At 51.3% G+C, this 14,896-nt stretch overlaps 1 protein-coding gene across 1 annotated transcript in view; it reads left to right on the top strand.

Annotated features, from left to right (window-relative positions):
* Window positions 1–14,896, top strand: part of smg1 (SMG1 nonsense mediated mRNA decay associated PI3K related kinase) — a 70,092-nt gene that overhangs the window by 45,569 nt on the left and 9,627 nt on the right. Inside the window, exons 44-54 of the mRNA XM_080776890.1 lie at window positions 447–556; window positions 1,188–1,406; window positions 8,018–8,211; window positions 8,916–9,088; window positions 9,565–9,844; window positions 10,481–10,753; window positions 11,125–11,359; window positions 12,244–12,509; window positions 12,859–13,015; window positions 13,529–13,718; window positions 14,471–14,769. Coding sequence (XP_080633016.1) covers window positions 447–556; window positions 1,188–1,406; window positions 8,018–8,211; window positions 8,916–9,088; window positions 9,565–9,844; window positions 10,481–10,753; window positions 11,125–11,359; window positions 12,244–12,509; window positions 12,859–13,015; window positions 13,529–13,718; window positions 14,471–14,769 — 2,396 coding nt within the window. The remainder of the gene's footprint in view (window positions 1–446; window positions 557–1,187; window positions 1,407–8,017; window positions 8,212–8,915; window positions 9,089–9,564; window positions 9,845–10,480; window positions 10,754–11,124; window positions 11,360–12,243; window positions 12,510–12,858; window positions 13,016–13,528; window positions 13,719–14,470; window positions 14,770–14,896) is intronic.

Here is a 14,896-nt window from a genome sequence, read left to right as displayed (position 1 = left end):
TGTCAGCCATTGTCATTTATTTCCCTTGTCAACGTTGGTGTCTTATTACATGAATTGTCAAAATTCTACGTCTTTGTTGTAGTTTATGTCTGTCAAGTGTACCGCATTGAGCAAAACATTCTACTCTACTGCTCAAATTCGCTGTAGACAAACGTTTATTTCTCTCTTAGTTAGCATGATCAATGTATTGAAAATGACCTTATTTCCTTATTACAGTGTAGGTAGGTATCCGATATGCTTTAGTTTATTATATGCAGTACACGTTTGTACACGAAACAAAAAAAGATAAGTGGGTGTGAGAATTGGCGAGTGCCATCACTACATGTAAACAAAGAAAAGCCTTTCTGTGGGGCAAATAACTTTGGGTGGAATAACTGGAAATGAAGATTGAGTCATTTGCAACTCTCTGTGTGTGTATGACCAATGCTGATTGTGTGTGTCGACAGGGAAAAGCCTGCGTGTCCCTGAGAAGGTGCCATTCCGTATGACCCACAACATTGAGACGGCGCTGGGTGTCACCGGGGTGGAGGGCATCTTCAGACTGTCCTGTGAGCAGGTCAGTCACTATACGCCAGTGGTTTCCAAACTTTTCAGGTCGAGACCCATAAGACATTGGACGTTTGACCGGGACCCAAACTAGTGAAAATGGTAGATCTATGCCAACACCACTACCCTCGGCACAGTGCAACAGTACACAAACAGTACAATTGAGTTCTCAAAATGTTTTAATATTCAAAAGACTACGACTGGCCCCGAATCCATATAGTACCATACCACCTATTTATATTATGTTGTTGTTCACCTAGCCTCTTTTTTTTCCTTTTCTTTTTAAAACCTTTTTATTCTTCCCTGACAGTCTTCTTCTCAGTCTTATTTTACTTGAAGGAAAAGCCTCTCAAAGATTTCCTGTTGACCGTTATATGTAGTTTGTGGTCTCAGTCTGCCGTGTGGCGTCGTTGCGCCTCAGGTGGTGCAGAAGATGGTCTCAGTGTGGTGTTTTCTGCTCCCCAGGTGGTGCAGAAGATGGTCTCAGTGTGGTGTTTTCTGCTCCCCAGGTGGTGCAGATGATGGTCTCAGTGTGGTGTTTTCTGCTCCCCAGGTGGTGCAGATGATGGTCTCAGTGTGGTGTTTTCTGCTCCCCAGGTGGTGCAGATGATGGTCTCAGTGTGGTGTTTTCTGCTCCCCAGGTGGTGCAGATGATGCGTCGCGGCAGAGAGACGCTGCTGACGCTGCTGGAGGCCTTCGTGTACGACCCGCTGGTGGACTGGACCGCCGGAGGGGAGGTGGGCTTCGCCGGAGCCGTGTACGGAGGCGGTGGCCAACAGGCCGAGAGCAAGCAGAGCAAGAGGGAGATGGAGAGGGACATCACTCGCTCCCTCTTCTCCTCTCGCGTCGCCGAGATCAAGGTGAGGCAGTTTGCTGGAGTTTTGTCAAAAGAGAGAGAGATGTTTACCGTGGAATGCTTTCAACCACATGAAAGGTTAGCGTCCATATTCTGGACATTGGGGCGGAAATAGTCAACATTTGGGAAAAATATCAGAATTTACAATTTAGGCATTTAGCAGACGCTCTTAATAAATTAATTAATTAATGGAAGTACGTAAGGTTTAAGCTGTTAAACCACGACACCACAAACGTTTTTGATGAAGGCAAAATAAAACGATAGTTACGTATGTAACTACGGTTCTATGAGTCCCGAATGACCGCCAGAGGCGGTGCTTTAAGCATGAATATGTCCTTCGCGCATGCGTCGTCGAGTGTTGTATACAAACAAAGTCAATTTTGACCCCGTGATGACCCGAAGTAGTCTATATCTTCCGGCAGTCTGCAGGGGATCAGTCTCTACAGAATTTTCTCGCGCGAACTCGAGGATTCTGAGTGACAGAGTGCCTCTGGCGGTCATTCGGGACTCATAGAACCGTAGTTACATACGTAACTATCGTTCTATTTCGTCCCTGCTGACCGCCAGAGGCGGTGCTTTAAGCATGAATGACTTATGCCAGCCAAGTCACGAGGGATCCTGATCACAAACCATAAGGAGTAGGCTTGGAGGAGTCTCGTAAGAGGACCACGTCCAGCGGGTGGGGAGTGGCAACACTCACCCAGAGGAACAGACAACTCGCTGTGATGCCCATGAGGCAGCGGCACAGATACATTCCAGGGGTACTTCCCTCGGGGCAGCCCATGATGTGGGGACGCTCCCGTTAAGAGTGGCACCTCACGCCAAATGGTAAGGTACGATCACTCGCCCCATAAACGTGGTTGATGGCATCCACAATAGTGTGGGGCGGGCGCTGTCTGGAGAGAGCGCTACCTTTGAAAGGGCCATCGTCACAACGGAACAGCCATTCTGACCGCCGAAAGCATTCGGCAGGTCTAACAAGCGGCTCTCAGGGCCCACACTGGGCGCAATAGGTCCCGCTCGTCCATCCACTCTCCTGGTGGAGGGTAAAACTATGCTAGCCGTATAGGCTGGTTGAGGTGTGTATGTGACAGCACCCTCAGGAGGAACACTGTTCGGCCACAGAGACACTCAGGCCGTCTGAGCTTTGCTTCGAACGCAAGTCACTAACAGACAGGACGTGCCGCTCACGGACACGCTTCGTTACAGCAATATTGATTCTAGCATATCAACATGATATTGCCCCTACTTATGCTTTTAGAGTAGGAGATCGGCCCTTGTCTAGGAGGGACTGCGGAACTCCAGACAGGTAGGCAGAGCAGCGCACTAGGTCTTTGCTCTGGCCTCAGTTGGAAATAGGTTCCATCGGTTATCGTACAGTAGCCTGATGGATGTCATGGATGTCACCCTTGAATTCAGGGTGGCATGCCTGGCTGGTTCCACACAGCGGTTCAGGGCCGCCAGTGGCCAAACGCACAGTTGGGGGCGTTGAGCATTTGAATGCCGTATCCGACCGCCTCCCAGTTGGGGAGACCTCTGTCGGGGAGACGCCATGGCGTCCTCCGACTGGGTCTGGAGACCAAGTACTTCTTGGCTGGGGGGGGGGGGGGGGGCAACCAGCAGTATGGTGTGACCCTCCTAAATAACTCTGAGGCGCTGGTCGTATCAGAGAGGCAGTGGCAAGGCATATGCAGTGCCTCTGGCAGTGCGCATTTAAAAGGATAGTGCCCTGTGGGCGGTGGTCTGCTTAGGGCCATGTGTGTCAGGAACGATGTAGGTCGTTCCGTTCATACTGGCTATGTGGCAGGAAGCCTAAGAAGTCCAGCAGGCTGACAGCCATTTGTGGCGTTCAGGTTCTATGAAACCGTCGGACCCTTGCGTCCTGGCCCGGTGGGCTGGGTGTCTCCGTTAGGGAGAACCAGGGAGGTTAGTGAGGTCCAGGGTGAGGAGGTCCACCTCCGCTCTGCCGGGGTAGCCTCTGATTAGTGTTCACCACCACTGGATGGGGTACCGCTCCCCTCATGGAAGCTTTCGATGGGAGGGAGAGCCTACCATGTAGTCCCGCTCTCCACTCAGACAACTTGCCTATAGGCTGATCGGGCGGGGAGGCTGCCCAAGTCAGGAGGGGGTCCATAGACACCTACAGCAGCCAAGCAACGTGGCCCTGCCCGATGACTTACGTGATACACGATCGAGGTGTTGCCCGAACGTATGAGAATGTGCTCGCCTCTCCTGTACGGCAGGAAGTGCACACAAGTCTCAATGTGATTTTTTTTACTGGTTAAATAAAGGTTAAATAAAAATACGGCAGGAAGTGCTGTAGAGCGGAGCACACCACTTGCCGCTCCAGCACATTGCCGTGTTCGGCCCAGTAGACTGGCACGAACTTCATAAACCTGTTGGGTCCCATCAGCTTCAAGACATGTCGACACCCGTCTGTCTTGCGTCACAAGGAAGTATGTAGATCGGACTTCCCTTAGTGTGACTGAGGATATACAGCCTCTGTTGCGCCCTTGGGCAGGAGGACACATCACTCCTGGTCTGATAGTAGGGCTCTCGTCATGTTGCTGATAATGGCCATTTTGACCCGCCGGATATGGGGGGCTGGCGTCAGAAGGCGCTGCACAGCCCGGAAAGTCACAGTCAGGTCCCTGCGTGGGACGCCAGGGAACACGCTGGCCTCTAGTGTGGGCCAGCGGTGATACGTGAGCTCCGAGGGCAGTCAAGATGATTTCATCAATGTTGGAGCTCGGCCCTTTGGGAGGCGTGATGTGTCGTAGGCCTACAAGCTGCAGCCTGGTCTTCCCCACCTGGATGGTTCGCTCCGGCGCTTCTCGCCCCGGCTGAACCACCTAGTGCTCCTGGCTCCTCAGGGAGACTACGGAGAGTTGGCCTAGTCTCATCAGTCAAGCTTGACTGTGGAAACCCGGCTTGGCGACGGGCTAGAGATACGATGGGCATCAGCCGTCCGTGCTCTGAGGACATGACGCCAATGCCTCCAGTGATACACCCAAGGTGGCTGAGCCAGTATTAACGTTGCCACTATTAGGTGTGAAAAGGAGGCCCCAGTGAGCAGGTTGCCTGTGCTCCTGTACTGGGGTCGAGGTCACCTAGCGTTCCGCCGCCGGGCCTCGTTGGAGAACACAATGAGGGATGCAGTGACAGGCTTGGTGGCTGGCATGTAACCCAGGCCAGCCCTTATCGCCTTGTGCGTTCCAATCTATTAAAGTGTCAAGTCGTAACGGGTTGTCTCAGGACACTTTTTTCAATCAGGGCAGGGCTGCCAGGATTTCGCCATCGGTATAGAGATGGGAGAAAGCCCTGATCGTCCGCCCGGCAGGCCTGTAGCTGACTCAGGTACAGGCGTGGGGGACGGCGAAGACGGCAAAGCCGCGTCTGCAGTAGGCGCTTGGAGGAGCCGACTGCCTGCTTTAGTATGCGTTCCACGGCTATGCGCATGAGCTGAGAAGTGGGAGGCTGGCTCTGATGCCTGGGAGGCACTGCCTTCTGCATCTTCCTCATAGTCATGGAAGTGCATAGCTTAAGCTGTCGGGGAGAGCCCATCAACCTCGAGTCAGCTGTGGCATCAGAGAGGGAGGCGCTTCGGCACCCTCCGAGGTGCCTAGGTGTCATCCGAAGTGAGCATGGACCTCATGTGGGCCAACTCCGCAGATAGCTGAGCCCTCTCGGATCTGCTGTAGCCAGCGGTCAGACCTTTTCCTCCTGGCACACGGGGCAGGACCAAGGTTGGCTCACGGCTGAAGGAGAGCTTCATACGAGGTACAAAAGTGGGAGCTCTCCATTGTGGTGGCACCGGTTACTCTGGACCGGCCGGTGCGCACAAGTCCCAACTAGCCCAGGGCGCGGACGCTGCTGGTTGCTAGGTGTTGGCCGTATGCTGGGGGGAGGAGGCGCGTACGCTGCCTGTACCAGCAGAGGCTTTCGAGGTACAAAAGTGGGAACTTTCCGTTGTGGTGGCACCGGTTCCTTTGGGCCGGCCGGTGCCCACCAGTCCCAACTAGCCCAGGGCGCGGACGCTACTGGTTGCTAGGGGTGGGGCCGTATGCTGTAGGAAGGGAGCGCGGACGCTGCCTGTACCAGCAGAGGCTTTAACTTAGATCGGCATCTAATGACTTAATCGAAAAACTGAATGCTGCTATACCTGCCGCAGCATGCATTTACGTTTTATGCAAATGCTCATTGTAGCACTTTGAGATTCAACCAGATGTAAAGTGCATCATAGAAACAGCACACAGATGTTGCTGTTAGATAGACTGTGCGACCTGCATGGTCGCGGTGGGGGAGGGGAGCTCGTACGCTACCTGTACCCCCGGCGGAGGCTTACTTATAAATTATGATAATAAAGTAGCCTCCAGTCAAGGTTTGGACGCTGCTATGTAGCAGCTGTAGTGTTTCCTATGCGAACGCTTATCCCAGCACTATGACATTTATCCAAACTCCAAGTGCATTATTATTAGTGTGGTTGCCCTGAAAGGGCAACCAGACTATTGTAATTTATGTTTGCTAGTCCAGAGCGAAACAAAAGACACTTCCAATACACTAGTCAAGTGTGCACTGCTACGCATTCATGCTGGGAGGAGGGAGCACTAACGCTGCCTACCCCAGCCAGAAGTTTGGTTAAATAAACCGACACAAGCTAGTTTTGGAGAAAAGGCTACAACCGATAGCTCCACCAATAGGGGCCACCTGCCGAAGGAAGGGAGCGCGTACGCTGCCTGTATCAGCTGCAGCTAAGAACAGAACAAGCTATACACCGATAGCTGTTAATAAATGCTTGAGCTAACAAACATTAGTAGTAAGTAACATCAAGCTGGCCGTATGCTGGAGGAGCGGAGCGCATACGCTGCCTGCCCTGTACCAGCTGGGCCAACAAACAGTAAAGCAAGCTATACACAGATAGCTTTTTTTTTTTTTATCTTAGATAGTATAATAAGCGCTTGGGCTACAACTACAGGTAGCAGCGCCAGTTAGAGATCTATGCTGGAGACCAGCTGGGCTACTAAAAACAAGACAAGCTATAGCCTGTTCATAAACAGCTTTAACTTTAAACTACTGGTAGCTGCTGTGAGCTACGCTGGCAGCAGTGCCAGATACCCTGTGCTGGGGACCAGCTGGGTTAATGGGACCTACAGGTGGACAAACCAAGTTGCACCCACTGTATATGCAAAAACTGTTAATGGAGCTTTGAGCTCCAGACATAATAATAATAAACTTTATTTATATAGCACATTTTCATACATAAATGTAACTCAAAGTGCTTCACATTAAAATAAAATAATATAAAATCATACTGTATAATAATACATACTGGTAGCAGCTTCAGCTAGGCCCACTGCTGGGGGCCAGCTGGGTTAACAACCAGACAGGCTATGTACACCAATAGCTATTTAGCTACAGACTATACTGGTAGCAACATCAATACCCTGGGAGGACGCAGGTAGCTGCTCCTGTACCGGGCTAATAACAACAACAAGAATACAAGCTATTCGCAAAAGCGGTTAAGCTTGAATGCTGCCAATATTGGTATATGGCTTTGGCCAGCGGGGCTTGTCAAACAGAAAATGCCGGTTAGCCTTAACTAACTTAAGTCATAAGTTATATGTCGACTGCTGAGAGTATGTAGCGACAATGCTTGCCATCAGCAGGGGCTAACCAAAGCTTGACAGTAGCGTGTTTATCAAACGAAGGTAATATTATGACAGTGTTCTTATCCTTCGGCAAGTCTTATAGTCGCTTATAATAAGCGCTAGCGTTCACAGTTGAACAAAACATGCAGAGCAGGGAGGCGGCGCGAACGCAGCCTCTCCTCACAAGAGTTTATGCCATGATACAATAATCATATAATTTGAACGTCTGTTAGCGTTCACAGTCGAAAAAAACTTTTATGCAGAGCAGGGAGGCGGCGCGAACGCAGCCTCTACTCACAAGAGTTTATGCCATGATACAATAATCATATAATTTGAACGTCTGTTAGCGTTCACAGTCGAAAAAAACTTTTATGCAGAGCAGGGAGGCGGCGCGAACGCAGCCTCTACTCACAAGAGTTTATGCCATGATAAAAATATATATCATATCATTTGGACGTCTGTTTAGCGGGGATAGCACCACTTTAAACGATAACGTACCTTTTGTCCGAGGGGGGTTAGCCTTCCTTACCGGCGAGAGAGATTGGACGCTCCTGCGTCCACGTGAATCCGCGAAATAAACTCCATTCATCGAGGAGATAGAAAACCATAGTCGCAGTTCCTGGAGGGCGAACAAACGCTACTCCGACAGGCAGTCACGCCGTCACAGAACTACCGGCGACCAGGTACAGGCACCGTAGCTGCATATTGTATTGCATAGCAATACCTCGCAGCCCAGTGCAAATTTCTCACCACGACGCGCGAGAAAAATTAGAGACTGATCCCCTGCAGACTGCCGGAAGATATAGACTACTTCGGGTCATCACGGGGTCAAAATTGACTTTGTTTGTATACAACACTCGACGACGCATGCGCGAAGGACATATTCATGCTTAAAGCACCGCCTCTGGCGGTCAGCAGGGACGAAATAGAAACCCTTTTCCTCCCAACGACGTGCGCGCGTTAACAGGTGAACTGGTTCAAAAACCGCGAGGAGATGCTGGCGGCGCTGCCGCAGGTGGAGGAGTCTGTGGAGGAGTACCTGGCCCTGACGGAGCTGCTCTGCCAGGCGGAGAAGATGCAGGCCAAGCTGCTGGAGGAGGTGGCCTTCCTGGAGGGCGCCGAGAACCGCCCGGACCACCTCATCCTCACCCTGGAGCAAAGGTCAGGAAAAACAACAACATATCCCCCATGGCTTGGTATAAGATTGGATATACTGCGGTGGTTGGATGCCGCCTCCCCAGCAGATATGCTACTGTAGATATATTGTATTCCTGAGATTCTGAAAGAATCAGAATCTCTTTATTTACATATTGCACAATAGTTCCATAAAAGGTTCATGAAGTGTCATGTGTCAAGTATCTCAGGTCTGTGCAGAGTTTATGACTATGACAGCTCTGGGATAGATACTATTTCTTGGCCAGCTTGTTCCTGCTTTCATGACCTTATAGCGCCTTACCTTAACTCATTTGGACCTCCTAAATCCTCTTCTAAATCCTGACAGTTTTCTGTAAACCCTATGTTTCTATATCAGTGGTTCTCAAACTATTTCATGTCAAGGACCCCCCAGAATTATATGAATTTGGCCGCCGACCCTCACCTCAGAATGTTATTTCAGGGACCCCCAGAAGCAAATATTTCAGTTAAAAACGTTCACGCTTAAAGAATATTTGTTCAAAGATTTGTGCCACATTTTCAAGATGAAAAAGAAATAGCAGATCTACAAGCTCATATCGCGGCACAGAGTGCCGCGATATGAGCTTGTAGATCTGCTATTTTTCAATAGCTAAAGTATAACATGATGCTTAAAACACCAGAAGGTTTTCCTGTCCAGAGAATGGATTAAAACCCGGTGAACATGCGTGTAGGTACTCTGAGCACACCCAGCTGCAGTCGCGCCAGCGGACGGTGCAGGAGGCCATCCAGAGCAAGCTGTCTGACCTGGACCAGTGGATCTCCCAGTACCAGGCAGCCTTCAACAGCCTGGAGGCCACACAGCTGGCCAGCCTGCTGCAGGACATCAGCAGCCCCATAGACCTCGGTGAGACACTGGACTTCTCATGTCGTATCAGTAGTAATGCAATGCCAATGTCATTATGGTACTCAACCTGGTTTGGAGCTCCTACAGGTGTAGATGGGTGTAATGCACAATATGTAAATCGCCTTAGATAAAGACGCTAGATAAATGCACCATTTACTGTGAACGTTGGTCATACATGGGTTGAATTCCTTGACTTCCTGTCATGCCTCCTCTACACTTTAGACGTCTTAGCTCGCAAGCATTTGCGCATTGCTACTAGCATAATAGAATAAATCATACATGAGCAGTAAACTACCCTATAAAATTAAGAACTAAATTATTATATAGGTTATGCAAGCTGGTGAGCTTCTTTGTAATTCTCTTGAATGTGCAAAATAGCAGAAGCTAAAGGTAGTGAGCTTCCTTCTCTCTCTCCATCTCTCCTCTCTGACTGTCTTTCTATCTGGTCTTCTCCACCTCCATCTCTCCTCCACCAGGTCCTCCCAGCTACGTGCCGGCCACAGCCTTCCTGCAGAACGCCGGCCAGGCCCACCTGATCAGCCAGTGCGAGGGCCTGGACGCGGAGGTGAGCGCCCTGCTGCAGCAGCGCCGTGGGGCCCTGCGGGGCTGCCTGGAGCAGCTGCACAGCTACGCCACGGTGGCGCTATTGTACCCGCGCGCCACGCTGCTGCGCCACCGAGCCCATCAGTGGAAGGCCTGGATGGAGGAGCTGATGCCGGACATGACCGTGGACCACTGCCAGCTCATCTACAGACAGTCAGTACTCAGTTATTTGTAGTGAAATATTCCTTGAACAGACAACCCCGTCCATAATAGTTGTATTTTTTCTTTTATAATTTTTTTCTAAAAATGATACAAAGTAAATGAAAAAAGTAATTGAAAAGACCCCCTCATGCAATAGAGAAAAACCTGTTTGTGCTGTGCTGTATAGCGGATAGTCGAAGTGGGCGGAGGAACGTCGTTCAAAAACATGAAAATAAGTTCCGGCCACCTAGGCTGCTAAGCCGTGTCGAGAATCCCATCCCAACGACCTTTGCCGCGTGTCACCCCCCATCTCTCTCCCCATTTCCTGTCACCATACTGTACACTCTCCAATAAAGGCAGAAAAAGTCCAAAAATAAATCAAAAAACATGTTTTGTCTTTGTACGGAGTTGTCCGGCGATAGCCAATCAAATTCATGTGTTGCTACGTTTACCCTCCACGCAGGAAGGTGACACGTTAATTACGTTTATTTTACAGTAATGGCAGCAGGAACACGGTCATTACTCTATGTATGTACAGCAGGAACTAGGAGGTTTTTATCGCTCAGAGCTGTTCGCCCGCTGTTAAAATGTGCTGTAAGTGAGAAACGGTGATGCTAGGTTGCCACCCTCCTCCTCCTCTCTACCCAGGTACGAGGTGCTGTTCTCCCCCCAGCCCCCCGCCTCCACCTGCCAGTTCCTCCAGGGCGTGGAGCTGGCCCTGCAGCACCAGGCGGCCGACACCAACGGGCGCGTGCTGCGCCAGGCGGAGCGGCTGAAGGCGGAGGGCACCACGGCCCACGCCTGCGAGGAGCAGCTGCAGGAGATCGAGCGCTGCATCGTCGTCTTCCTGCGAGAGAACGGCGAGCCGGGCTCCCTCGGCCTGGCCGGCATCATCACCACAGCGCTGTGCGCGCTCACCAGGTGAGCAGCAACGACCATGGGAATGAGTGTAAAACATTTATGGAATTATCTGTGCCTGCTGTTTTTTGACTTTCATATAGTGCACTTTTTTCTGCGGCCCCCGAGCTGTTATTTTGAAAGAAATCCCGGCACCGATTGTGTTAAAGGTCTATTCATACTCCAGTATTAGGTGATAAGGTGACCACCGAAAACTACAACATGACGTCGTCACGCCGCGGTGACAAGCGACTCACCGCTCACCCGAACACAGTTCTCTGTTTTCACTAACCACAGTTTCGGCGGTCGCCTTTATCACCTAAAACTGGAGCATGAATGGGCCTTAAAATCTCTCCAACTCTGACTCACTGTCTCTCCCGCCATCTCCCATGCAGGCGTAACCTGGTGATGGAGGGCGCGGCGGCCAGCGCCGGCGAGCAGCTGGTGGACCTGACGTCGCGCGACGGCGCCTGGTTCCTGGAGGAGCTGTGCAGCATGAGCGGCAACGTCAGCGCTCTGGCCACGCTGCTGCAGCGCTGCACGCTGCTGCCCCACGACCTGGACCTGCCCGCCCCCACGCACACCACCCAGGCCGTGTACCTGGCCAACGCCGTCTACACCTGTCTACAGGTGGGTAGTATAACCCTAACCCCCACGCACACCACCCAGGCCGTGTACCTGGCCAACGCCGTCTACACCTGTCTACAGGTGGGTAGTATAACCCTAACCCCCACGCACACCACGCAGGCCGTGTACCTGGCCAACGCCGTCTACACCTGTCTACAGGTGGGTAGTATAACCCTAACCCCCACGCACACCACGCAGGCCGTGTACCTGGCCAACGCCGTCTACACCTGTCTACAGGTGGGTAGTATAACCCTAACCCCCACGCACACCACCCAGGCCGTGTACCTGGCCAACGCCGTCTACACCTGTCTACAGGTGGGTAGTATAACCCTAACCCCCACGCACACCACCCAGGCCGTGTACCTGGCCAACGCCGTCTACACCTGTCTACAGGTGGGTAGTATAACCCTAACCCCCACGCACACCACCCAGGCCGTGTACCTGGCCAACGCCGTCTACACCTGTCTACAGGTGGGTAGTATAACCCTAACCCGCCCCCACGCACACCACCCAGGCCGTGTACCTGGCCAACGCCGTCTACACCTGTCTACAGGTGGGTGTCCAGCACTCCTAGCCCCTGGTTAGAAGTGGATTTGAACCTATAGCCTATATGAGGTTCAATTATAAGGTTTATAAATTAATTAATAGAGCGATGTTCAGGATAGATAGATGTACCAGGTCTTATTCCCTAACTTGAGTAAACTAAAGACCTGGAGGCGTGGTCAATGCCATTGCTATTCTGAGTGGCCAAAGAGCATTGATCACGCCTCCAGGTCTTTAGTTTACTCAAGTTAGGGAATAAGACCTGGTACTTAAGACACGCAAAATACAGCCCTTAGTCTTTCCACGCAATGGGAAATGAATGTGTCCTCCTCCTCCTGATGCAGGAGCTGAACACCAACTTCCGTCAGATCATCTTCCCCGAGGCGCTGCGCTGCATGCTGAAGGGAGAGCCCACGCTGGAGGCCATGCTGGCGGAGCTGGAGACGCTGGTGGAGCAGTGCTCCGACGGCCTGGGTCTGCAGGGCCTGGCCGAGGGCCTGCAGGCCAGCCTGGGTCTGCAGGGCCTGGCCGAGGGCCTGCACGGCGGCCTGCACCCCGCAGCCATGGGCCTGGACCAGGACTCACAGGCTCACTGCCTCCACATCACACGGTACGGTAGCACAATGGAGAAATCACCCCTCAAGGGCTTCTGACAGAAATATGGGGAGGGGGATTCTTCCTCTCCATGTACAAACGAGAAAAGGGGAAAACGTTGGCAGAGAATGATACCTCCTTTTCTATGTTAAATTGCTTTGACCTCCCCTTGTGGTCTCCTGATGGATGGTTAGAATGTCCACCTTCTAATGGCTGGTGTTGTGTGTGTGTGTGTGTGTGTGTGTGTGTGTGTGTGTGTGTGTGTGTGTGTGTGTGTGTGTGTGTGTGTGTGTGTGTGTGTGTGTGTGTGTGTGTGTGTGTGTGTGTGTGTGTGTGTGTGTGTGTGTGTGTGTGTGTGCGCTCAGGATGCTCCGTGCCCAGTACTCTGAACTCATCCAGCCCCGCAGCATGGACGGACCAGCGCAGGACACGCCCAAGATGTCCGCCGGCCAGATGCTGCTGGTGGCCTTCGATGGCATGTTTGCACAGCTGGAGACCGCCTTCGGACAGCTCACTGAGAAGGTTTTTAATCCAGCTCCTGTTTTTATCTTTGGCCCACTGGACCATGTTGTTTTTCTCCATTGCGGCCCAGATTGCTTGTAGGCTGCCGGTCAGGGCAGTCTGTTAATGGACCCGTATTTATTAAGCGTCCATTTGTTTCTATCCACCCACATAAAGAAGATGAAACTGTATTGATCTTTGATTAAGTTCTTAGTCCAGAATCCACCCAGAATGAATGTGTGCCCAATATGTCTATATTATATCTTACTATACTATATATATCTTAGATGTTGCTTGGCATTTGCTGGCTTTACGGTTGGTTCATACGTTAAAGTACTTGTCCTATCATTTAAACCCACACCTGAAGGACAAGTGGGACTAAAGGGCAGTTGAACTTGAAATGAAAAATAGTTTTCACACTTTTAGAGCATATCCGTGTCTATGCCAAAACAATGGGAAAATGTTTTAAACAGAGTTTGAGAATGCATGAATAAACCTGACACGTCATACCGTTGCGCTCCGTGTGTGTTTCAGCTGAGTTCCCTGGAGGTGCCGTCGGCCTGGAGGAAGGTGGACGTGATCAGAGAGGCGCGCGCCGCCCAGCTGCATTTCTTCGACAGCCTGTCCCAGAGGCAGGTCCTCGAGGAGGTGTTCTTCCTCAAGAGACTGCAGACCATCAGGGACTTCTTCAGGCTCTGTGCCTCTTTCTCACAGACGCTGTCCGGTAAGGACATACCCCTACGTCATGACTAGAGATGGGACGACCATTGTTGTTGTTATGATTTTAATTTATTGTGAAATTGTTCTCCATCATACACAAGGATGAAATGGCTTTTGTTGAGCTGCAGAATTCAGCACCACTTAACCCTCTATACCGGGGGTTCACAAAGTTGGGGTCGGGACCCCACACGGGGTTGCGGGACACTGGCAGTCGGGTGGCGAAATTAATTTGGAATCTGCCGCAAATGTAGCTGCTTTTGATTCGAAGAGGAATCTGGGATTAGAATCCGAGATAAAAAAGTTGTCAATATTGTCAACCACAGGTTGTCAATATCTTGGCCACCGTTCAAGTCAATGAGGGAGAACCTTTTTATCACCTAGTTACGGAGACTCTAATAGACGGTAATATAGCGCAATCTCAAACGTAATCAATATAAAACATTAAAAGATGAGTCAACTCTGTTGCTCGGCAGGCAACGGTTGTAATTGAAAAGACAAGTGAACTCGTCTTCGACAGTCATTTGATTATCTCGATATCGTTAAACGCAATTATTATTTTGCCACAATAATCCTGACATGTAATTTTCATCCCTAGTTATGACATGTACTTCAGAACACGTTCTGATCTCTAACATCTCGTGTTGTGTAGCATATGGAGAATATACTCCCAGTAGTCTTGCGTTTATCTTGGTACCGTGACTTTCTCTCGGACACTTTCAGGCACTGACGATAAGCGCCCCCTTCTGTCCTCCCCAGGCACCTGCCCCCCGGGAGCGGAGGAGCCCTCCCCCTGCAACGGGCCCCTGGGGCCCCTGGGCCTGGGGAAGCCCCTGTACCGAGGCTCCGGGGGGGCCGTGGCGGCCCCCAGCGCGGCGGTGGTGAGCGAGGAGCAGATGACGCGTCCCATCAAGGCCTTCACGGCGGAGTTTGTGCGTCAGATGCTGATGGGCCTCCCGACCCAGACCCTGGGTCTGTCCCTCTGCAGCACGCTGTCGGCCCTGGGCCTGGACCTCGTGGCCCAGGTGGAGGCCAAGGACTTTGGGGCCGAGAGCAAGGTGAGACACGAGTGGATCCAAATGCATGCGTTTTGAAATCGTTAACTGCCAGTGGCGGGCGATACGATACATGGACAATATTGGTTCAGTCATGGCGATACAATTCAATGATTTAAAATCGATACAG

The sequence above is a fragment of the Protomyctophum bolini genome (genome assembly GCF_963924005.1).
Source record: "Protomyctophum bolini genome assembly, chromosome: 11".
NCBI lineage: Eukaryota > Metazoa > Chordata > Actinopteri > Myctophiformes > Myctophidae > Protomyctophum > Protomyctophum bolini.
The sequence above is the reverse complement of the archived record's forward strand: the minus strand, read 5'-3'. Positions and strand labels throughout refer to the sequence as shown.